Consider the following 25,369-nt stretch of genomic DNA (forward strand, 5'->3'; position numbering starts at 1 on the left):
GGCCTAACCAAACTCACAAGTTTTCGCACAGCAAAGGAAACCACAAATAAAATGAAAAGGCAACCTACAGAATGTGAGAAAATATGTGCAAATGATATGACCAACAAGGGCTTAACTTCCAGAACATACAAACAGTTCATATAACTCAACAACAACAAAACAAACAACGTAATAGAAACATGGTCAGAAGGCCTAAACAGACATTTCTCCAAAGAAGAAATACAGATGGCCAACAGGCACATGAAAAGATGCTCAACATGGCTAATTATTAGAGAAATGCAATTCAAAATTGCAACGAAGTACCACCTCACACCCGTCAGAATGGCCATCATTAAAAAGTCTACAAATAACAAATGCTGGAGAGCGCGTGGAGAAAGGAAACCCTCCTATACCATTGGTAGGGATGTGAGTTGGTGCCGTCACTGCAGAAAACAATATGGAGGTTCGTCAGAAAACTAAAAATAGAATTACCATATGATCTAGCAATCCCACTCCTGGGCATATATCTGGACAAAACGATAATTCAGAAAGATATATGCACCCCTATGTTTACAGCAGCACTAATCACAATATCCAAGACATGGGAACAACCTAAAAGTCCACTGAAAGAAGAATGGATAAAGAAGACGTGGTACAGGGACTTCCCTGGTGGCACAGTGCTTAAGAATCCACATGCCAATATGCAAGGAACACAGCTTCAATCTCTGGTCTGGGAAGATCCCACATGCCACAGAGCAACTAGGCCCATGTGCCACAACTACTGAGCCTGTGTGCCACAACTAGTGAACACAGCAACTACTGAAGCCTGTGTGCTCTAGTGCCCCTGTGCCACAACTACTGAAGCCCGCCCACCCTACAGCCTGTGCACTGCAACTACTGAGTCCACAAGGCACAACTACTGAAACCTGAGCGCTCTAGGGCCTGTGTGCCACAACTACTGAGCCTGCATGCTGCAACTACTGAAGCCCACGCACCTAGAGCCTGTGCTCTGCAACGACAAGCCACTGCATTGAGAAGTCTGCCCACCACAACGAAGAGTAGCCCCCACTAACCACAACTAGAGAAAGCCTAAACACTGCCAAAAAAAAAAAAAAAAAGAAAAAAAGATGTGGTACATATATACAATGGAATACTACTCGGCCATGAAATAATGCCATTTGCAGCAACATGGATGTAACTAGCGATTATCATACTAAGTGAACTAAGAAAGAGAAAGACAAATACCATATGATACCACTTATATGTAGAATGTAAAATATGGCACAGGGACTTCCTTGGTGGCACAGTGATTAAGAATCTGCCTGCCAATGCAGGGGACATGGGTTCAAGCCCTGGTCCAGGAAGATTCCACATGCTGTGGAGCAACTAAGCCCGTGCACCACAACTACTGAGCCTATGCTGTAGAGCCCGTGAGCCATAACTAATGAAGCCATGCGCCTAGAGCCCGTGCTCCGCAACAAAAGAAGCCACCACAATGAGAAGCCCACACATCACAATGAAGAGTAGCCCCCGTTCACAACTCCAGAAAGCCCACGCAAAGCCACAAAGACCCAACACAGCCAAAAATAAGTAAAATGTTAAAAAATAAAAATAACATCATTACATTATCATGCAATAAACAAACTATTAGACACTAAATTTCATGAAGACAAGACAATATCTTTTTTTTTTTTAACCACAGTATTGCCAGAACTTAATATACAATAGTCTTCAATAACTATATGTTCAGTGAATGAATAAATATATTCCATTCTTATTTATATTTGCATTTGTTTCTGGACATTATATGTGGATTTTTGCATTTATTTCTTCTGGTTCCCATTCTACACTATTTACTGTTTTTGTTATTACAGATGTATGTAGCCATTTTTTAATGTAAATTCAATACTCCCTCCTATTCTCCTTTTTCAAAAAATTTCCTGCTGTTTTTCCATATTAACTCCACTAATCTTTACTGGATGATTCTAGCTGTAGCCTGCTACTAACTCATGATATCCCTAGAACAGGACCTCATTACTTCCATGGAATCCTATTCTTCAGTGCCCACACAGTGCCTGGAAAAAACTCCTGCCCTAGCTGACCCACATTTTAATACTCAAGACCCAACAAATCCCACTCCTCAAAATTACCTTGAGCAAGACACCCTGTCATGTACTACAACTAAGACTTCCCCAGTAGTCCTTGTCTTGTCTACTCAAACTCAGGTCTGTGGAAAAGCTCTAAACCGTTGGTCCTATCTGAACACCCACCTCAGTGAATCAAGTCCCTACAGTGAAGACTTTCATATTCCACCAAGGAGTGTATTTTTGCCTCTTAAGACCTCCCAACAGAACACCTAACCCACAGGAAGTGCTAGTGTTTCCCGAATGAAGATGAAAATTCTGGCTGAGGAAAAAAAAGGAAGCTCACTGGACTTTGGGGGGCCTCCTATTACTAGATTGGAGAACATGAGGACCAGGTCACTGAATAAATGGAACTTTGGTAGAATGGGAAATTTCAGAAGAAAAGCAAAATGTTCATATAAAATCTGAAAAACAAAGCATTTCAGAGAAGAGAGAAAAAATGCTTCCTTACCTCGGACATGGCTTTAAGAATTTAAGACAGCTCTTCTGTCCTCCTCCTTCCAGCTCCTCTCTGGGAGAAGGGCAGTGTCCAGAGAAAACAGAGCTGGAGCGAGAGAAAGAAAATGTAAGATGTTGGGCCTGCCCTCAGCTCCTAGCATCACCAGCCTAGAAACTCTCCTCGCCTTCTCTTTGCCCTTCTCCCCAACCACAGAAGTAGATAAAAGATGTCACTAAATTGGTCATGCCTATCTAAATTTACACTTCTTTCACCTAGGTGCTTTACTATATTTTCTTGAAGTATAGTTGATTTACAGTGTTATATTAATTTCAGGTGTTCAACATAGTGATTCAACATTTTACAGATTATATTCCTTTTAAATCTCCCACATGCTTTAGATCTCAATATGCAACATAAACTTTCTGTGTATAAGATACCTCCTTGTTTATACTTATAAGCAATAACAGTATTTACTCTTCAGAATGCACTGCCAAATAAGGATTATTCCCCCTTCACACATGAAGGCTATTCATCAGTGAAATTATCCAAGGCTTCATTCATGGTAATTAAGTAACTGAGCACAACTGGAATCCAGCTTTGACTCATTAGTCTTTCCACCAGATGATGACCTTGAAAGGAAATGTGTCCCCACCCTTGCTACAAAAATGAAAGATAAAGCTACAAAATAAATGCCTCAGAGAAAGCATCTTTACACAGAGTAGGCATCAGAGGAGTCATGTGGTCTGGAGGACACTGAATCAAAAAGGACATCATGCCTCTGGTTCTGGCTTATAACAAAATGCACCTGAAAACCACTCTCTTAACTGTTCTAAGAAATTCCCTCAGAAACGGGGCATGGGGAGGGATATGCAGAAACAGTCACTGTAACTCCTTAATCATGTGTTATTTTCCACTAAACTTCACCGCCTTGGAGAGTAAAATTATCCTAGAAGCAGCATAACTTGGTAAGAACAACTAGGTCTGGGGATCAGAATGCCTGTGCTCAAACATCTGATCCACCACTCAACTAGCTCTGCAACCTCCACTCCACACCTCCATTTCCTCATTAACAGAGTGGTACAACACTGTCAGCGGTGGTGAGGGTCATGAGGTGATCCCCATAAAGCATTTAGCACAGTAGCTGGACATCCTTTGTGCTCAACAGATATCATTGAGTCATTTATTTTCATAAATGCCACACAGTAGGTCTCCCCTTCCTTTTTTCTCATCTCTTCTCTAGGAGAGGGACGCTAAGACCTTCTGCGCCAGAGAGGACTAAGGTCCAGCAGCTCAGTCTTCTGCTCTTCAGTCCTAAGGCTTTCTCCGCCTCTCCAGCTCTCTTCCCTCTTCCTCTCTTCTCTCAAACTCCATCTCTCTCCCATCTCAACCTCTGTCCCTCCCCTACAACACAGTCTCCCAAATCCTGGAGCACACTAGCCTCCCAAAGCATCCACACAGCCTCCCACCCACCACACAAACCACACCATCCCTCGTGCTGGCAGCTCCCCTGGCAGCCTGTGGACGTGCCCCCGAGCGGTAGCCGGGCCTCCCCTCATAGTGGGCCGCAGTCACACTCACTGACATGATGACACATGGCGCCATATATTGTCACACACTCCTAGGGTCACACAATCTCAAGCAGTCTCACATGAACAGACACAAAGGTGCACGTTCGCGGTTACAGATACTGTCACATTCTGAAGTTCACATACAGTCGCACATAGTCCCACACACAAGGTCACACACACAGTGAGACGGTTACACACGGTCTCCCAGGGTCCCATACACAGTCACACTCTCTTCACACAGTCACACACACACACAGTGACACGGTTTCACTGTCACACATTCTCAAACACTGTCACACACTCTCCCTCGGTCCCACAGAGCCTCACACACAGTGACACGGTCTCACTCTGTTCAAACACGGTCACACACGCTGTGACCCAGGCTGCCACCGTCATAGGCTCCCTCACACGCCCGCTCCCGCCCGACAGGCCTGCCCAGGCCCGCTCCCGCCGCGACCTCCTCACCGCGTTCTCCTCGAGGGTCGGCACTTCGCTCCCCACGGTTCGCGGAGCCCGGGAGCCGAGCGCCCCGCGGGCGGGGCGGGGACTCGATCTCCGGCGCCACCGGCCGACGCACAAAGGGGCCGCGGCGCTCGGGCAGGCCGCCGACGCCGGCCGCAGTGGCCGCCGGGAAATGGAGTCCGGGGTCGGACGCGGTGCGGCGCGGAGCATCCTGGGAGTGCTCGCCGCGGGCGCCGGGCCAGCAGCTGCTTCCGGCGTCCTACATTTCGCGTCGCCTCTGCCACGCTGTCTAACCCCCGACCTTCCGACCCAGAAGCGGCACCGGCCCCCCCCCCCCCTTTCAGGCCGTCCGACCCGCCGACCCCCACCGAATCCCGCCCAGACGTGGATAGCCGGTTCGAATTGCGCAGGCGCAACTTCCTCGCGTCGCGGAGGCGTCCAGACTCGGGGCACGCGCCGCGCGCGTGGCGGAAGGGGCTGTGTTGCTCACGCGCAGCGGCCGGGCCCGCGCTCGCGCGCCGCAGGTGAAAGGTCGCGGCCCCGCGCTGGAAAAACGCAGCTGGTGGGGCTTGGTGTGAGGGCAGGGCCTGCCGGAGGGGGATTCCGGGAGGATGTGGGGGTAGTCAAGAGCTCAGGTGCTTGCGGTTTCTTTCTTTCCTCTCTTTAGTTTCCTGTTTCTTCTCTGTCCTCCGTATCCTGTCTTTCATTCGCAATTTATTGGGTCCCAACTGTGTGCCAAGCACTGTTGTAGGCGCCAGGGACGCAACTGTGAACGTGCGAAAATCCCCACCCGTGAAGCTGACATTCTAATGTGGGAGAAATTTAATAAGAGAAAAAAAAAGGTACTAATATATACTGGGAATTGATACGCGTTATAAAGAAAAGAAGCGTGTAAAGATCATTCTTTCAGATGTTCGCTTCTTTGTTACATCCTCTTACTCCTCTTCAACCTATGTCTGAAAATACTTCATAAACTCCTATTTCTAATCTTAACCCACGTTTATATCTCACCTCTTTTGAAATTGGATTATAGGACAAGGACCAACAAGCTCAGGGAACCCTACTCAATATTCTGTGGTAACCTATATGAGAAAGGAATCTAAAAAAGAATGACTGTATGTACATATATATCTGAATCACTTTGCTCTATACCTGAAACTAACACAACATTGTAAATCAATTATACCCCAATAAAATTTTTTAAAAGGCAAAAAAAAAAAAAAAATTGGGTTATAGGATACAGAGCTTCAGTGTAACTTGTCTCACCAAAGTAACCAATGACAAAAAGCATTAAATGAGCTGGGAATTTTTATACTGAGGAAACGTAAAAAAAACAAATGTTATATTCATAAAGATATTGAAACATCGTATACAGTAATAAAATGTTGAATATAAACAATATGGCTAAAAGTCGAGAAATTACATCTGTTTGAAACTAGAGAGTAGCATAGACATATTTATACTACCAACTGTAAAACAGATAGCTACTGGGAAGCTGCTGTATAGCAAAAGATCAACTTGATGGGTGATGCCTTAGAGGGCCAGGACAGGGAGAGGGGGAGGGAGTCGCGGGAGGGAGGGGATATGGGGATATACGTATAAATACAGCTGATTCACTTTGGTGTACCTCAAAAACTAGTACAAGAGTGTAAAGCAAATATATTCCAATAAAGAGCTTAAAAAAAATAATCGTGTGATGATGAAGCAACCCATGTAAGTATTTCTTGGGTTGTTTTTTTTGTTTGTTTTAAGGAGGAACAGAGCTGTTACAATTACACGAAGATTGCAAAATTGGAAAACTGTTCCTATGTATAAAAAAGTAAAAGGAACACAAGTTGGTTTTGTGTTTTAGTGTTGAAATTATGACTGATACCTTACCTCTTGCTTTTTGAAACTGTGCAAACATTATGCAAGTTAAGACATGTCAGTAAACGTCCAGGTTTTTGCCGCCTTTTCCACATTTCACAAATGTATGAGGAAAGTGGGCATCTTTAGCCTGAAGAAGATAGGTGATAACATTTTTCATTTTTAACCATTACCTTTTAAACATCTTCTGTTGGCAGAACCCTCTACAAAATTTGTATCACAATTTACTGTGACTTGCGTAAAAAATACATTTATCATTTTCAAATCAATAATCAGCAAGCGGATGTCTACCTAGCATATCTAAATTTAATGTAATAACTTAAGTACATAATCTCAAGTATTGGAGATACAATATGGAATCCGAGACAGAAAGACCGATTATTTTGCCCTCATTGTCCCAATGAAGATATTTATTTTTTCATGGGTTAGTACTGGAGCAAATTTAAGTCTGTACTCTATTTTGAGTTAAGTTTTGTACGAGGTGTGAGGTCAAAGCTCTTTTTCCTTTTGTGGCTATGGATGTCTAATGGCTCCAGCGTCATGTTAAAAGTGCTATTCTTCCTCCGTTAAATTGCTTTTGCACCCTTATCAAAAATTCAGTTCTGACAAGGACTTGTATCCAAAATATGTAAAGAATACTTAACAAGTAACTAATAAAAATATAATTTGTGGGAAGACATTCAGAAGTCTTTCTGAAACCTTGTAAATGTTACTAAAAGTAATTAAAGTATGTGGGCCAGGTGACTGGATGCAGAATGTCCTGCTTGAGCAGTGGAGGAACTAAGGGTGCTGGGCGTGGAGACCATGGGGGCATAGGCTACCGTGGAAACAGAATATTGACCCTCTCTGGGGGCTCAGCCCCTTTCTCACTTGCACACCTCATATCACCCTGTTTGGCCCTGGAGGATGGCTGGTTAGCCGGAGACAGGTAAGATTCCTCAGGGAACAACCTGAGACAGGCACAGTCGCAGAGGGGCCAACAGGGGTGGGGCACAGACCCTTAATCCTTCTGAGAGAGGCCTCCTGCCCCCAGGGCTGCTTTGCTCTCCAAGCCCAGCTCAGATCCACACCCTGCTCAAATCGGACCCAGGAGGCAAAGATCATTGCCCCAGTCATGTGAGGCCTTTGTTTGTTTATTTCAAAGATAACCTTGTTTGTGGGACTAAACTGGGAGTGTTAGACCCTTAGGCTATGCCAAGAACTCAATAAAAGCAACGTGGGATCAATCAGCAAGGCTCTTGATCCTAGAGGTCTTGAGTCCCCTGGTCCCATCTTTCTCTTAAATCTGTGTCTGTGTTTTCTTTAAGCTTGCAGCACCCGTCACTCACCTCGAGTCGCGGAGCTGGTCTCGGCAATAATTAATACAATTTAAAAACGGGCAAAGGATTTGAATAGACATTTCTCCAAAAAAGATAAACAAAAGGTCCAAGAGCACATAAAAAGATGCTCAAGATGTTATTTAGCACTTCAGTCAACTAAAAGCTGAACTGGGACCAGAATATCTCATTCCAGGTGTCTCACTCATGTGGCTAAGTTGGTGCTGGCTTTGGGCAAAAGGCCCTAGTTCTGGGAAGTCCCTGGCAGTCCAGTGGTTATGACTCCATGATTTCACTGCTGAGGATGCAGGTTCAATCCCTCCTCACTTTAAATAGATCTATATGCAGCTTAGCTTTCAGCCAAAAAATCAGGGAGACTCCTATGCATATTTCTGGAGTTCTTTTCTCTATCTTCCTCCTTCCTCTTCCTCTTCCACACTCTGCTCGGCAAATTCCAGTAACTTCAGTTTCACCAAGTTCTGTCGTTTGTGTCACTTTAGCAAATCTGCTGTGCTCCGGCTTGAGTTCCTCCTTCCTTCATTGTCTGGAATATGCCTCCAGAGACAGCCATCGCAGCTGTCATTTATTCTTCCGTCTCTTGGGGATCAAAGTCTTGCACTACCAGTTGTCCAACATCTGAAAAGGCTTGTTTCCTACATATTACCTAGTTTTCTATTTGTTTATAGAGTGAGATGGCAAGTTTAGTACTATTACACCCATCACAGTTGTGAGCAGGGAATCATCCGTGATATTTTTTGAGCATCTCCCTACCTTTTGGCACAAGAAGATATTTCATACTGATCTACTTTCTCTGCCATCTTCTGGGAATCAGACATTACCCCAAAAAGCTTTGGTTCCTTTTCTTCGGGAATGGTATTTAGAGATTAAGGTCTGCTTATTGCTACTGAGGCATCACTGCCCATTCACCAAATAGAGAAGTAGAAAATACACAAACACACAAATACTTTTTGTAAAAACTAATTTAAATAAACTTTATTTTAGAAGTTTCTGACTTACAGAAAAACTGCAAAGATAGTACAGAGGGTTCCCACATACTCTGATCCAGTTTCCCCTATCATTAGTTTGTGGGTTGTTGTTTTTTTTAAACAATTAATGAACCAACATTGATGCACTGTTATTAACTAAAGTCCACACTTTATTTTTTCTTAGTTTTTATCTAATGCCCTTTTTCTGTTCCAGGATCTCATTCAGGATACATTAGTTTTAGTGTAGTTATGTCCCCTTAGGCTCCTATTAGTTGTGATGGTTTCTCAGACTTTCCTCATTTTCAATAACCTTCACAGTTTTGAGTTCAGGTCAGATATTTTAACTAATATCCCTGAACTGGCATCGTCTGATGTTCTGTCATTAAACTGGGGTTATGTGTTTTGGGGAGGAAGACCATAGAGGTAAAGTGCCATTTCCACCACATCTTATCAGGGGTAAATGATATCAGCATGCCCTCACTACGGGTGTTAACACTGATCTGGGTGAGGTACACAAACATATTTTTAATTATAAGAGTTCACACCAACCCAACATCATAGGGCTCTTCCTTATCTTCCATTATCCTTTCTCTCTCTTCCCACAGTAAAACACTGGCTCCAAACAATCAATACATTTATTCACTTACTCAACCCTATGATGCACACAAGTTTCCAAATCACTACACCAAAACTATTAGAAAAAACAATCTACTAAGTTGAGTTCAGAGACTGCCTGCATGTTTTGGCTTTTTGTCTTTATATATTTGAAATATTAGCTCCTTATCTGAGATTTATAAAGTTGTAAAGATTTTGTCATCTGTCTTTTGCCTTTGCTTATGATGTAGTTTGCCTTACATGAGTGCTTTAGCTTTACATTCCAAGTGTACCAGTCTTTTATTAAACCTGGATTTTTAAGTCGAAATTAGAAAGTCTTTCCACACATCCAGGTTATAAAAGAATTCACCTCTACAAGTCTGCTATGTGCATGGTTTAATTTAGAACTCCCATCAATTTGGAGTTTATTCTTTTGCATGATGTGAGGTATGAATACAATTTTATCTTTTCCCAACTGTGCAGTTATTCCACAAGGTTATTTATTAAAAAGTTCATTTTTATCCCAATAATCTGCCACCTTTATTATACAGTAGATTTCCCTCCTGTATTTGATATTTCTGGACTTCCTAGTCTCTTCCACCTGACAATTCATGAGCCAATACCACAAAGCAGTTATAATTACAGAAGCTTTTTAGAAAGCTTTAATATCTGACTGGGTTAGTATACACCATAGCTTTCCTTTCTCAGAGTATTCTTAGCTGTTTTTGCATGTTTACTTTTTCATTTGAACTTTAGCATCAACTTGTCTATTTCCAATGGAGAAACAGTACTCGTATTTTTATTGAGTTTAAATTACATTTCTAAATAAATTTAGAGAAAAAAAACACCCTTCAGACATGCAACAACATGCATATACACAGATCTGAGAAAAAAATATCTCAAGAAGTGAGACACAAGAGTACATGTTCTAAGAGAAATCAAGAGACAAGGGCTCTGGACTCTGGGCCTGGGTCAAGGACAAATGTGCCACCTTGGACAGGGATGCTGTCCTCATTCACAGATCAGGAATAACAGGACCTGACCATCAGCCAGGACACTGGACCTCCAATCATGCTGGAACACGCTGTCCCGTGAAGGGAGAAGTTCAGGGCTTCTCAAGCTTTCACAAACCAAAGTTGAACTACTTGTAGCACGAGAGGCCTTAGCTGAGAAATGTCATCTCATAACAGGAAACTCCTCGACAACGCCTTTAAAACATTTTTGCTCATTCTGCATTCTCCTTCATAATCTGCAAGTATTTCCACATCGTGTTTTAAAGTCAGTTTCCAAATAAACTGTCGGGCTTTTACCTCCCTCCAAATCTTCCGATAAAATAGCTGTTCCACGCAAAGGTGACTTAACAATAGCTGAGAAAAATTTTGTCACATGCCACTCTTACACAGCCACACACAAACGTGCACCTGGCGTTTAACGGTTCAGTCACACACTCAACGACCGGGTCACAACCGAACACTGCGCACCCAGTCACGTTCACTCACACACTCACCTGCAATCAACGAGACAATCACGCACAGACGCCGCGCCCTACGCACCGACCTATACACAACAACTCACGGAACCCAACACGCTTTGCCGTCTCCCCGACGGTCTCTCACGCACGCACGCACGCACGCACGCACGCGCCCTGCCAAACCGAAGCATCGCGAGACGCGTCCTTGCGAGTCGGTTCCGGCCTTTGAACCTGGAGACTACGTTTCCCAGAGGAGACTGCGGTCCCGACCCAATCGCGACGCAGCCTCAGCGGGGCTTTGTGCTTCTGCGCCATCTTCCGGCCCCCGAGTCCGCCGGTACTGAGGAGGAAGCGCGTCCGGGGCTGCGGGGGCGCGGCCGCGGGGGCGCCTGGACCCGAGGAGGCGGCAGGTGAGGGGCTCCGGAGCTTACCAGGCGCTCCAGAGTCCGCGGGGGACTGGGCGCCGCGGCTGGGCGGGTCGCGGGCCTGGGAAGAACCGGAACATCTTGCTTCGGCGTCAGTCTGCGGCTTTCCCGGCTCCGGACTACACTTCCCATCGGCTCCAGCGGCGCGCCCTGCTAGCGCCCCCTTTCGACGTCAGGGCTCATAGCCAGGGTCCATGGACCCCTTAGGTGGGTGTGTCTGTTGGATGGTCCCTACCCCCAGAAAAAACTGACGGATGTTTTGCAATTACTCTTACGCGCGCTGTTTTTAAAATCTGGGGCGAAGTCTTGTCTCATGACCCCAGAAGATTTGGAACCACTAGTTTAGAAGGAGCGACTTGGCAACATTTTAGAGGATCTTGTTGAAAACTGTCCAACCATGGGGAAAAGGTTAAGTCACGGGCCACCCCTGTTAATTGACTATAGTTAATACAAATAATGCTTTAAAAAAACGTGGTCATAAGGAAAAAGTCCTACTATATGATATTAAGAAACATTTACCATTATTTCATTTACACATTACTTAGAATTAAATATTTGCAACATGCCAGGCACTGTCCTAAGCTCTTTTATAAATACTCCTGTTTTATTGATGAACTCAGGAAGTAGTTAAATGGCATCGTTGTTAATACTTGGTTGTTTTCCATTCCAGTTTTGTTTTCCAAAAATGATTCAACCACTTGCCTACTTGTGAACTGTTATGTACTAATCTTTGGTTCTGTTTTTCAGCAAATACTGTGCACACAGCACTCACTGTTCTCTCTCTGTGCAGGGGCATATTTACTTGATGATAATGGAGTGCGGGGCCTGCTCCGTCTAATCTGCCAGCTGCAAACATCTGTTGACTCAGGCAGAGTCCACAAATGGTGTCTGCCAGGGCTTAGGCAGAGCTGTAGGGTTCTTTGTGAATTACTTAGGGTGAGAGCCAGGGAGACTTATGAAGGTGTTACATTGTGGGAATGAGAGAGTTAAAGGCTTTGTTTCTGGGAAGGTTTCATTGTGGGCTGGGCTGATGCACATCAGGCAGGCTGTGCTCCCTGGCCTGAGGAGAGCCTTCGTTGTACTTGGGACCTCATTCTCAGTCACTGGACCAGGTCTGAGCATCCTCACCTCAGATCTGCATCAGTAACAGGGTAGAGCTAGGTAAAGGCCACAGTCGGTCCCAGCTCCCTCTAATTTTGGGGGGTGGGGAGTAAAGGAGGTCAGCACTTGTCACCGTGGCATTCTGGGAGCTGTGAGGCAAGCCTGGCCTCTTATGTTTGCTCTTTCCTCCCTCAGCTCTGCAGCTTCAGGACGCTGCTCTTCCCCAAGAGAGAAACCAGGAGGAGGACCCATCAGTCCAGGAAATTCTGACAGTCATGTCCCTCGTGAGTTTTAAAATCATGTAAATATTTGCTTTCCTTATCCTGAACCTTCCTACCTGGGTTCCACCCAAGAATCTGGTTCTCAGAGGCGCGCATTTTAGGGAATAAAAAGACCAGGCAGCTAGTACCCTCCTCCCACAGCCCCATCCACTCTGATCAATGCCCACACGGATTCATTCTGTATAGCATTCCACGTCTTATGTTGGGAGGCCAGAGAGAGAAGAAATCCATTTCCTTATACAGAATGAGAGCATCCCTTACAGGAACTGAGCTTTGATGAAATGGAGATGACTACTGATGAGGGATCACACACAGAAAAGCAGGGAAGCTGGTATTGGTTGGTCTCAATTTCAGTGTGGGGAACCATCTCCTGTATTGAGTGTGTAACTGAAGTTTAGCTGGGAATCTATGAGAGATTAGATGCCAGAATTAAGGTCCAGTCTGAGGTTGAACAGAGCATTGGAATCTTGGTCATTCTCCATCAGCTTCTTCAATTTAAGAGCAAGCTAAGTGCAGAGCTGGGGACCATAAGACAATCAGATGGATAAACTGTTCAGAATCTGGATAGTCATAGTGTTGGAAGAGCCTTAAGAGATCTGACCTTGGAGACCTCTGCATCCAAAGTAAAAGAATGGTTGAGTCAGTTATTTCACTTGATAGAAAATTGTACAGCTAATAAAGTAATCTCCATTCAAGATTTTTCTCGTAAGGAAAAATGTTTGTGATATGCTTTCACATAATCATGAGCCTACATCTTGAAGCAATTCTTGATTTAAAGGAAAGGTCTGTTTTCTAAAATAGAAAATGTTTTTTTAATAAAATATTTTGGGGAAAGTCTACCAAAAATTGTTGGGTTTTGTTGTTGTTGTTACTCCATAAAAGTACAAATGAAAGGTCCCACGTTGAGAACTTATCATGTACCAAGGACAGAGTAGGCAGCGTGCTGGATTATACTGTTTGTCACAACTGAGAAAACTCCATTTGGCTGGATTTTAATTTTCATCCCAGACCTGAGTACAAGAGCTTTGATTTGGAAAGTTAAAGAATATCTGAACATCTCTTTTACTTGTGCTCATCTTTTCCTGTCACCTGCTCACACTGAAGGCCTCCATCCCCAGCCTTCTTTTTCACCAGAACACCCCATTCCTGCAGAGACCTCCTCCACCTCCTGTCATCCCACCGAAAAACATTTCCTTGAAATACGCATATAACATACCTGCCTGTTGTTCCAGGGGTCAGACTTGTTCAGGGATGTGGCCGTAGTCTTCTCTCAAGAAGAATGGGAACAGCTGGCGCCCGCTCAGAGGGATCTGTACAGAGACGTGATGCTGGAGACCTACAGCAACCTGGTCGCACTGGGTAAGGCGATGTGGTCAGTTAGTTTGGAGATTACCCCTGGGCACATCTGTTCCTTCTTGTCAATTTTGGTGTGGCTTTTGAGTGGTTAAAGGGTAGCTCCATCTTCCCCAGCCCTCCGGTGACTTACATATTCCCCTGGCCTGCCTGCAACTGCCTCTCCTACTCAATAACCAGGCCCTGGATCTGAATTCTGGGGCCCTGCACCATAACCGGGTGGCATGTTTTTTTCTCACATCCAGGTCTTGCCATTTCCAAACCTGATGTGATCTCCTTCCTGGAGCAAGGCAAAGAGCCCTGGATGGTGGAGAACGTAGCAACAGGAGGCCTGTGCCCAGGTGAGTGAGGCATGTGTGGGAAGAGAGAACACACTTCAGATAACTGTCCAGCTGGCTGGCAAGGAGGCAGGCCCTTTGAGTTAGAAAATTGTCCAAGTTGCCAGACTCAGAGGTCTGGGCTCAGTCATCATCTTCCTTAGCTTGTCAGCAGCATTTGACAAAAGTGGTTGTTTCTTCCCTCCTGAAACATTTATGTATATCTGGGTCTCCACCTTTTGTTCTCACCTACCTCATTAACCATCCTCAACCTCCTTTGGTGGGTCTTCTCACCTCCAGTAAGAACTGGAGCACCCCAGGGCTCAGACTTGGGCCTCTTCTATGTATTTCCATTCCTGGGGACTTCTCCGTGATCATGCTATACATACCATTCACACCTGTGCTGTTTAACATGGAGCCACTGGCCACATGTGGCCACTGAAATTTAAATTCATTACAATTAAGTACTATTTTTTTTTGGCCATGCCTCAAGGCTTGTGGGATCTTAGTTCCTCAGCCAGGGATTGAACCTGGGCCCTTGGCAGTAAAAGCGCTGCTGAATCCTAACGACTAAACCGCCAGGGAATTCCCTACAGTTAAATACATTTTAAAATTCAGTGCCTCAGTTGCACTTGTCACATTTCAAATGTTCAGTAGCTATTTTGTGGCTAGTGGCTACTGTACTGGACACTGCAGATACAAAATATTTCCATTATTGGAGAAAGTTCTTTTGGACAACGCAAATTATTACCTTCAGCTTCTCCCTTAAACTCCAGATACCTATATCCCACAGCCTTCTTATCAACTCCACTTACGTGTTCGCCAGACACCTTGAACTTAAGTCCAGAAGGGAGTCCTTGATTCTTCCTAACAAATACACTGTTCCCCTTTCTTCTGCACTTCGGTAACAGGGAACTCTATTCTAATTGCTCAAGTCAAAAACTGCTGAAGCGTCCTCAGCTTTTCTATCTCACACACATATTCAGTCTGTCAGGAAATCCTGTTAGCTCTGCCTCGAAATATATCCAGAATCTAGCCTCTTCTCACCAACGGACAACACTGCTACCACCCACGTCCCCACCACCACTTGGACTACTGTAGTAGCCTCCTCCCCATCCCTCTGCCTCCGCTCTGGTCCACTATAGTGCGTTCTCCACACAGCAGCCAGAGTGACCGTCTCAAAACTTCAGTGAGGGTGTATTATATCTCTGCTCAAAACCTGCCAACTTTCCATCTCACTGAAGAGAAAACCCAAAACCCATACCATGGCCTTAAAGGCTCTATGTCTGTACTGTAGCCACCAGCCACACGTGCTATGTAAATTTTAACTAAAATGAAACATAAAATTCCATTTCACAGTCGCCCTAGCCACATTTCAAATGCTGAGTAGCCATGTGTCGCTTGTGGCTGCCCTACTGGACAGTGCAGAATAGAACATTTTCCGTATCACAGAAACTTCTGTTGGACTAAGCTGCTCTATATAACCTGCTCTCATGCCTCCACTCTGATTTCATTTCCTACCACCCTCCACGTTGCTTACTCAGTTACAGCCACATACACCTCTTTGCTGTTCCAGTAACATAGAGGTTGGCAGATGTCTTGTTTAAAGGTCCAAACAGTAAATATCTCAGGCTTTAGCAGTTCTGTGGTCTCTGTCACAACTACTCAGCTGTGCTGTGGGAGCACGAGAGCAGACAGTACACGTCTGTGCATCCTGGCTTTGACACATCACGCATATTCTTGTGCTGAGGCTTCTTCCCTTGCTGTCCCCTCTGCCTGGGGTGCTCTGCTCTGGATGGGGCACTTCTCAGCCTCAGCAGTGTTGACATCTTGAGTGGGATAATTCTTTGGCGGGGCGGGGTGGGGGGTGTCATTCTATGCATCGCAGGACGTTTAGCAGCCTCCCTGGCCTCCCCTTTCTCGTGAAGCCAAAAATGTCTCCAGACGTTGACTAATGTCCCCTGGTGGGGGCAAAATCTTCCCTGATGAGACCCAAAGTGACAGTGTGACACAAGACCAAAATCATGTCCACAAACAGTTCCTAGAACATAAAAGAGAATTTCAAGTGGGAAGCTAAGAACTAGGCATTGCAGACGTGGTAGAGTCATCCAGGTTGAAGTGGGAGTTGGCCCCTGGGAGTGAGTGACATCGGGTGTGGCGTGAGCACGGGGAGAGAAGGCTTGTGCTGCCGTGTAAACTAACATATTCATGGTTCCAAGAATTAGGACACGGGCATCTCTGGGAGGCCACTATTCTGCCTACCACACCTGAAATGTCGGCAGACAGATTTTTTTGCTTTTGTCATTTGAGTGTTGACAGCATGTGTGTGTTTGAGGTGCTCAATTTGTTTACTCAATATGTGGGTTTGTGTCATATTTAAAGAGAACCTCACCTTCTGAGGTTATGAGTCTCCTATGATATTTTTCTAGCTTCTTTGTGATGCCATTTATGATCCATATGGAATTTTTTCTAGTGTAAGATGCGATCTCACGTTATTTTCCAGATGAATATCCACTTATTCAAACAGCATTTATTAACTTATTTTATCTCTTCACCACTGATCTATGAAGTCACCTTTGTCATCTGGTTTATCACCTCTGTATTTGGATCTATTTTTGGACTTTCTGTTCTGGCCCATTAATTTCTCTAACCATGTGTCTATACCATTGCGGTTTTAATTTATTAAGGGTTTAAATGTTGTAAATATCTGGTAGAGTTAGTCCGTCTTCATTCTTATTGTTCAGAATTTTCCTGGCTATTCTCATTTACTTTTCTATCCAAACTTTAGAATCAGAATATTTGCTTTCCAAAAAAAAAAAAAAAAAAAAACATGCAATTTTTCTTACTGCGATCACTGTAAATTTATAGATTAATTTAGGAGAAAACTGACTTTATTATGTGGAGTCTTCTATTGAAGAACATGACAGGTTTTTCATTTATGTCCATCCCTGATGAAGGTTTTAACATTTCCTTTACATAAATCTTGTGTCTTGTTACATTTATTCCTAGGTAGTTTATATTTATTGCTGCTACTGGAAATGGCATAGTCTACAATATGGACTAATATGGCATTCATCTATGTTATACTCCAACTGGGTTATTTTTCATATATGACAAAAGCCATTCACATCTTCAGATGAATTTTGTAGCTAACCCAACTTACTTAATTATCTCATTGTTTATGACAGTTTTTTATGTAACTCTCTTGAGCTTTCCAAGTATTCGACTGTATCATCTGCAAATGGTGATCATGTTTTTACATTTTTATACCTTACAGGTTTTCTCTTTTGCCTGATGAGGATGCTGATTATGTAGTACCCCTGGAACAGTGTTAAGAGGGCTTTTACATACTGATCTTGTTCTTGACCTTAATAGGAAGGAATATTTTTAGTGTCTTTCATTAAACATAATATCAGCCATAGGAATGAGATAGGGATGTTTTCTTAGGTTAAAGAAGCATCTACCTTTTCATATTTTATTAAGTTTTTTTCTTTCAGTTTATAAAATCTTCATTATATGAATAGGTTTCCTAATACTGAACTGCTGATACTGAATATGGAATCGCCAGTTGTGGTCATTTATACTTTTTATGGAAAATGCTTTTTAATTTTTTTTAAGTTATGGTAAAGTATACATAACAAAGTTCACCTTATTAAAGTGTATAGTACATTGGCATTTAGTACATTCACCATATCTGGTTTTGAAGTATTTTTATCACTGTGATATTTGTGATTTATAATAAGAAATATATATTTGGTCTTCATCCCTGTTTTTTGGCACACAGCTCTTAAAGGCCTTGGTATCTCTAGAGTCGTGAGTGTCTTCTTATATGCTAATTAGATGACTGGTGGCTGGGGTCTCCTGGATAGCTTCAGAATGGGGGCTAATTGAGAGGGGAACCAATTATGTGATTAAAGGATTGGAACTCTTAGCTCCACCCCCAACTTCCGGGGAAGGGGGTGCTGGAGGTTGAGTTAAATTACTGACAGCCAATGATTTGATCAGTCATGCCTTCATAACGAGGTTTCCATAAACGTCTCTAAAGTATGGGGTTCGGAGAGCTTGCTTCCAGGTTGGGGAACACATGGAGGTGCTGGGAGGGTGGTGTGCCCAGAGGTGGTACAGAAGCTCTGCATCCTTCCCCCACATCTTGCCCTGTGCATCTCTTCCATCTGGCTGGTCCTAATTTACATCCTTTTTAATAAACTGATAATATAATAAGTAAACTGTTTTTCTAAATTCTGCGAGCCATTCTAGCAAATGATTAAATCCATGGAGGGGGTTGTGGGAACCTCCATTTTATGGGGAGGGGGGCTGGTACGGGCAGTCTTGTGAGACTGAGACCTTAATTTGTGAGATCTGCAGAAAGGCAGTGTCAGAATTGAATTTGTAGGTTGCCCAATCAGTATCTACCAGAGAGATGGAGAGCTGCTTGGTGTAAGTGAAAAACCCACACACATTTGGTGATCAGAAGTGTCAGCAGTGAAGTACCGAGAATAGAATGGTGTTTTTCCTAGACATACCCCAGAAGGAAACCCCATACTCATTAAACAGTATTCCTTAGTACCCCTTCCCCCTCCCCGTGCTTGGCAACCACTAATCCGCTTTCTGTCTCTATGGATTTGCTTGTTGTGGATATTTCACATAAATGGAATCATACAATATGTGGCCTTTTGTGTCTCATTTCTTTCACTTGGCATGATGTCCTTAAGGTTCATCCATAATGTGGCACGTGACAGGATTTCCTTCCATTTTAAGGCTGTATGTATGTGCCACAATTTTTTAATCCGTCAGTGGACATTTGGGTTGCTTCTGCCTCTTGGCTGTTGTGAATAATGTTGCAGTGAACATGGGTGTGCAGATAGCTCTTTCAGATTCTGCTTTCAATTCTTGTAGATGTATACCCAAAAGTAGAATTGCTGGATCATATGGTAATTCTATTTTTAACTTTTTCAAGAGCCACTATACTATTTTCCATAGTGACGGCACCATTTTCCATTCCCACCAGCAGTGCACAAGGGTTCCAATTATTCCACACCCTGTGAATGCTTTTTTTTTTTTTAAATAGTGGCCATCCTAATGGCTGTGAGGCAGTATCTCATTATACTTTTGATTTGCATTTCTCAAATGATTAGTGATGCTGAGCATCTTTTCATATGCCTGTTGGCCATCTATATGTCTTCTTTGGAGAAATGTCCATTCAAGTCCTTTGCCCATTTTAAAATCAGGTTATTTGTGTTTTTTTAGGAGTTGAGTTTTAGGAGTTCTTTATGTTGTCTCTATATTAACCCCTTGCTAGATATATGATTTGCAGATATTTTCTCCCATTCTGTAGGTTGCCTTTTCACTCTGTTGATTTTTTCCTTTGATGCACAGAAGTTTTTACATTTGATATAGTCCCATTTGCTATTTTTGCTTTTGGTGCCTTGTGCTTTTGGTAGCACATCCAAGAAATCATTGCCAGATGCAGTCATGAATATTTTCCCTTCAGTTTTCTTCTAGGAGCTTTATAGTATTAAGTCTTAGGCTTAGGTCTTTAATCCATTTTGAGTTATTTTTAAAAATGTCATGTAAGGTAAGGGTTCTGCTTCTTTCTTTTGCATGTGGATATCAAATTTCCTCAGCCCCATCTGTTGAAGAGCCTGTCCTTTCCTCACTGGGTGGTCTTGGCTCCCTTCTTGAAGATCATTTGACCATATGTGTAAGGGTTTATTTCTATGCTTTCTACTCTGCTCCACTGGTCTTTTATGTGTTCCTTTATGCCAGTACAACACTGTTTTGATTACTGTAGCTCTTCAATGTGTTTTGAAATCAGGATGTGAGAGAAGCCTCCAACTTTGTTCTTCTTTTTCAAGACTGTGTTGGCCATTTGGGATCCTCTGAGATTCCATATGAGGAAACCAAAACATTTTAATGCTAAGACTATACATAAGATTTTTAGACATTATTTCATTGGTTGTCAAAAACATTAACTGCTAATGCTAAATAAGCAACTTTTAAAAACTGCACCAGGTCCTGTCAGAAAAATGTAAAAATAATACAGAGGACCTCATTAGTTTTGTTGCTATTTTGAAACTTTACAAGGAGTAGAATAGAAGCCAGAAATTAGAAAATTAGTAATTTCTTTGTATAGTTATAACAAAATATGTAATTAGAGATGGCTTAATTTATATAAGTGGAAAAGTGCTCATGGAATAAAGACTGTACTCTGCCATAAATCAACAAAACTGTCAGCTGTCTATTACAGAAAATGTGGCAGTTTAGAAAGAGGAGTGCTTTTAATGACTTGTCCTTAGAGGCAGCTGTTTTTTCACATCACCCAAAAGACTAAGTAACGTGTGATCGCTTTAATTCCTAAAACCAGACTTCCACTTGGGCATAGTTACATGTTCTCAAACTAATTTTCTTCTGTCCACCAGGCTGGCTTTAATATTCCATGGTCCACTGCAATCTTTGGTTGTCCTTCTTTATAGGATGGCAGCCAGATGTTGCTAACCATTGAGTAGATGGACCACCAATTCATATGTGGCCATGCTTGGAATCTGCCTTACCACAGCTGTTAGACCACAGTGAAGAGACCCAAAAAGACAGCTTCCCTCTTGAACAACCAAACATAGTATCTGAAAAAAATACCTCTACTTTTTGCCTTTTTCACATAGTCCTGTTCTTACAACGTCATGTGTTTACACTATAGTGTGGGGCAGATTTCTGAGGTAACATCAGTATCATTCCCACAAAATTGCTACTTCTTTCACTGACTTCATCATCTTGCATTGTTAAAGTAATCTTTTATTCCAGTAGTTTTTGCTTAATAATTTCACAAAAAAACAAGTGAATAGTGGTCTATGACATGCTACCATAGGAAGCAGATATGCCCCTATAAAGCCCTCTTTGGCCTTCTAATATACTTTATGAACACACTCAACAGCACCCATTCGCTTTTCCCTGTAGTTCCCTGAATGAAGCGGTAACCAGTCCTTTATTAGTCAAGTGGGATTGATTTCTGTGATTGCAGTAAAACAGGTCACTGTAGTGGAAATCATGTGCCAGGTAAAATCAAGATCAACTACACCATTCAGCCTTTTCTTGCAGTCTGAATAACCAGCAAAGAATATTGCTCTGGAAGAGGCCACTCCCACTGAATTTGGGCCTAATCTTCTAAACAAGGAACAAGGCCCTCCTTTTTCCCAAGGTCACTTTTAGGCAACGGAAAAGTCCAGGAGAGACTGGTCCAAGCTGACATTAGCTCTAGCCATGGTGTTCAGCTAAACTTCAGAGACAGAAAGCATCACAGCAGAAGACCACAGCTGTGTTATTACAACTTCCAGTGGACATTTGAAAATAGCCCTCCTGTACCACCACATCCCCTTGTCAAGCAGATATGCCACCATGTTCCTCTGGCCAGAAAAGTATCCTCACCCCTCTCCATCATTTTTAAAAATCCACTTTATTGAGGTATAATTTATATTAAATTAAATGCCTGCATTTTAAGTATAATATTTTAATGACTATTGACAAATGTATATACTTACGTGACCACCACCACAGATAGGATAGAAAACATTTTCATAGCCTGAAAAGTTCCCTTACGCTCTTTCCCACACAATTACTCATACCCCCCAGCCCCAGGCAACAAATGATTTGCTTTCTTTTACTCACATTTGTCTTTTCTAGGGTTTCATAGAAACATTCATTTTTTAAAACCATGGTTCGGTGGTGATTCTGATCCACACTGACATTTCAGAACTACTCTTATAATCTGATTACCTCATTCATCTCAATTTATGATATTTCCTCTTTCTCTGTGCTACTCCATTTTCTAATCTCTGAGTCTCATTCAAGAATTTACAGGTATTATCTTGAGTCTAAACTTTCCAATTTTTACTACAGAAGTTCCTTTTTCTGGAAAAGGAAAAAACAAACACATACTTGTTTTGTTCTTTTTCAGTACTGGAGTCCAGGTATGATACTAAGGTATTATCTCCAAAGCAGCACAGTTATGAAGTACAATCACCCCGGTGGGAGATAATGGAAAGCCTTACAAGTTATGGTCTTGAGTGCTCAAGTTTCCAAGATGATTGGGAACGCAGAAGTCAGTTTGACAGGCAAGAGGGAAATCCAGACGGGCAAATGATAATTGATAATGAAGAAATGTCCACTTTCGACCAGCAAGCACCCCTTACTTTTTATCAGAAAATTCATACTGGAGAAAAACCATATGGATATAATGAATGTAGACAAGACTTCTGGCAAGAGGACTTCCTTATTAATCATCAAGGGATTCATACCAGTGAGAAACCCTACAAATGTAAGGAATGTGGGAAGGCCTTTAAATATGGCTCACGACTAATTCAACATGAGAATATTCATTCTGGCAAAAAACCGTATGAATGTAAGGAATGTGGAAAGGCCTTCAATTCTGGTTCAAATTTCATACAACATCAGCGAGTTCATACTGGTGAAAAACCTTATGAATGTAAGGATTGTGCAAAGGCCTTTAGTCGAAGCTCACAGCTGATTGAACATCAACGAATTCATACTGGTGAGAAACCTTATCAGTGTAAGGAATGTGGCAAGGCCTTCAATCGGATCTCACATCTTAAAGTACATTATAGAATCCATACTGGTGAAAAACCCTATGCATGCAAAGAATGTGGGAAGACTTTTAGTCATCGTTCTCAGTTGATTCAACATCAGACTATTCACACTGGCAAGAAACTCTATGAATGTAAAGAATGTGGGAAGGCCTTTAATCAAGGCTCAACTCTTATCCGACATCAGAGAATTCATACTGGTGAAAAACCCTATGAATGTAAGGCGTGTGGGAAGGCCTTTAGGGTGAGCTCACAACTTAAGCAGCATCAGAGAATTCACACAGGAGAGAAACCCTACCAATGTAAGGTATGTGGTAGGGCTTTCAAACGGGTCTCACATCTTACTGTACATTATAGGATTCATACGGGTGAGAAACCATATGAATGTAAGGAATGTGGGAAAGCCTTCAGCCATTGCTCACAACTGATGCAACATCAGGTCATTCATACTGAGGAAAAGCCCTATGAATATAAGGAATGTGGGAGGACTTTAAATCATGATTCAACTACTGTTCAACATCAGAGAATGCATAATAGAGAAACACAAATAAAGTTAATAAATGTAGACAAGCCTTCCATCACCACTTATCCCTTTTTAATCATCAGAGAATTTATGTTAGCAAGCAACCATATGAATGGAAATAATGGGAAGAGTCCATTAGCTTAGGCTAATCACAACTTTTTATATCTTGGAGAAAGACTTGACGAATGTAATGCAAGTGAGAAATCCTTTATTCAGAGCTATCCTTTATCCTAATAAAATTCATACTGAAGAAAAATTATATGGATGTAAATTTTTTAGACCATGATTGTCAAAGATGAAAAGATTGGAAAAAATTTTGTCTCTAACACACTCCAGAATCACATTTTCTCACCAAAGTGTAATAATTTTAACAACAGCCAAAAGTGTGAATTTTCTTGGAAGTTAGAAAAAAAAAAAAAGGACAAAAAAACAGCCAAATTACTCTTGGGTTAACAAGAAACTAAATCATGCAGTTACCACCAGTGGTAATGAAAAGAATGACAATGAGAGTTTTACATGCCAAGAAATGTGGGATGTGGCTGAAGGTATACTCAGAGGAATTTTTATGGCATTTAAGTGCATGAAAAACATGACAACCTGATAGACTGTACTCAAATATACTGAATGTACTATTTAAGAAGCCAGAAAAGAGAATACCAAACACCCTGATGATGAATAAATAGAAAACAAAAACAGATAATGATGAAACAAAGTGGCTATCCTCATTTTTTAATTTCTCTCTGTTTCAGGAGTAAACTAAATTTAGGAGACTTTTTAAATTTCTAGGTTTGTTTTGGATTATCTTTTATAAGCTGTCACAGGCAGAAGGGGTTGGTTGCCTACCTAGCAGTCATACTCAATTCCCATTCCTATTGGTAGCATCTGTGTCTTGTCTTAGAGGCTGAAGATGTCAGATGCTAATTTCCAGCCTCCTTTGCAGCTCAAGAGGGCCCATATGTTTCAGTGTATGGCCAGTATGTTCTAGGGATCTACAGGGCCTTCTAGGAAAGAGCTTCCTCATTCAGAAGAGAGAGATATATTAGGAGGACTCCCTTCGCTTTCATTTTCTGGTTTTAAACGATTTCCTCTGAGAACTTGATGCCTGGAGCTGCTGCAGCCATCTTGAAACCAAGAGCAGAAAAGAGGACCTCAAATAAGCTGACCTAGAACACTAACAACACTGAGCTACAAGGCCAATTTGGAACTGTCTCTGATGCCTTGTTATGTAAGAAAAATAAACCTTTATTGCTGAATTTACTTTTAGTTGAATATTTTGTAAACTTGCAGCTGAAAGCATCCTAAATAATATAACTTCAAATTTTACTATGATTGGTAAATGTGGCCTGAAAGTTTTGAATTTGACATTTGCTTTGAATTTGACATTTTTCTTTGTGGCTAAGTACAGGATTGATTTTTGTGTATGTTCCTTAACATTGAAAAAGAGTATGTTTTCTTTTTTGGATACAAGATTCTATTTAAGCCAGTAGATTATAATGATAAAATTCTCCACATTCTTATATAATTTGGTATACTGGATCAGAATTTCCTAAAATTGAATTTTTTAACCATAGTCTCAAATTTCCAGAGATTTTTTACTTTTTAATTTATGTTGCTTAACTATAAAGACATACGACTTAACCCCTATTTATGAATCATACTTTTATTACTATATAATATCCCACTCTGCCAAGTATAGGGGTCAACAAACCAAATCTGGCCTGCTGCCTGTTTTATAAATAAAGTCTTATTGGAACACAGCCATGAATATTCATATACATATTGTCTACAACAGTAGAGCTGAGTGATTGCAACAAAGGCTATGGCCACAATGCCTATTTATTTCCTGTCTGGCCCTCTAGATAAGAAGTTTGCCAACCTTGGCCTACTATAATCCTTTTGGTATTTTATTTCCATACTGTGTAACACTAAGGATTTACCCTTGTTTACCTG

The 25,369-nt window shown here is 42.1% G+C and overlaps 2 protein-coding genes across 14 annotated transcripts in view; one reads left to right on the top strand and one right to left on the bottom strand.

Annotated features, from left to right (window-relative positions):
- The window catches only part of ZNF583 (zinc finger protein 583), a 36,272-nt gene extending 31,475 nt beyond the window's left edge, over nucleotides 1-4,797 (bottom strand). For 7 of the 8 annotated variants that reach the window (XM_057719626.1, XM_057719625.1, XM_057719624.1 and 4 more), the window contains exons 1-2: nucleotides 4,596-4,738; nucleotides 2,575-2,667 (exon numbers count right to left, since the gene is read on the bottom strand). In XM_057719626.1, the coding sequence (XP_057575609.1) occupies nucleotides 2,575-2,583 (9 nt within the window). In that variant the 5' untranslated portion in view covers nucleotides 2,584-2,667; nucleotides 4,596-4,738. Of the gene's footprint in view, nucleotides 1-2,574; nucleotides 2,668-4,595 lie in introns of all 8 variants that reach the window. The other variant, XM_057719627.1, reaches the window with a different exon arrangement.
- A 6,327-nt stretch (nucleotides 4,798-11,124) lies between these two features.
- Nucleotides 11,125-23,675, top strand: ZNF582 (zinc finger protein 582). Of its 6 annotated transcripts, none has more exons than XM_057719631.1 (5): nucleotides 11,125-11,457; nucleotides 12,547-12,635; nucleotides 13,865-13,991; nucleotides 14,231-14,326; nucleotides 22,251-23,675. In XM_057719631.1, exons 1-5 carry the CDS (start codon nucleotides 11,445-11,447, stop codon nucleotides 23,561-23,563), a joined length of 1,638 nt encoding a protein of 545 aa, XP_057575614.1. In that variant the 5' UTR covers nucleotides 11,125-11,444; the 3' UTR covers nucleotides 23,564-23,675. The 6 variants fall into 6 exon arrangements, with proteins under 6 accessions (XP_057575614.1, XP_057575618.1, XP_057575617.1 ...); XM_057719635.1 differs by lacking the exon at nucleotides 22,251-23,675 and adding an exon at nucleotides 20,776-20,823 and having other exon boundaries at nucleotides 11,126-11,457; XM_057719634.1 differs by lacking the exon at nucleotides 22,251-23,675 and adding an exon at nucleotides 17,580-18,946 and having other exon boundaries at nucleotides 11,126-11,457.
- Nucleotides 23,676-25,369: the final 1,694 nt, after the last annotated feature.

The sequence above is a fragment of the Hippopotamus amphibius genome, unplaced genomic scaffold (assembly GCF_030028045.1).
Source record: "Hippopotamus amphibius kiboko isolate mHipAmp2 unplaced genomic scaffold, mHipAmp2.hap2 H_1, whole genome shotgun sequence".
In the NCBI taxonomy this organism is placed as follows: Eukaryota; Metazoa; Chordata; class Mammalia; order Artiodactyla; family Hippopotamidae; genus Hippopotamus; species Hippopotamus amphibius.

Bases quoted from the DNA above. Each gene is read 5' to 3' on its own strand.
- ZNF582 (XM_057719631.1), top strand. The intron at 12,636-13,864 runs GTGAGTTTTAAA...CTGTTGTTCCAG, and splicing joins TTCTGACAGTCATGTCCCTC to GGGTCAGACTTGTTCAGGGA. The intron at 14,327-22,250 runs GTGAGTGAGGCA...GTTCTTTTTCAG, and splicing joins AACAGGAGGCCTGTGCCCAG to TACTGGAGTCCAGGTATGAT.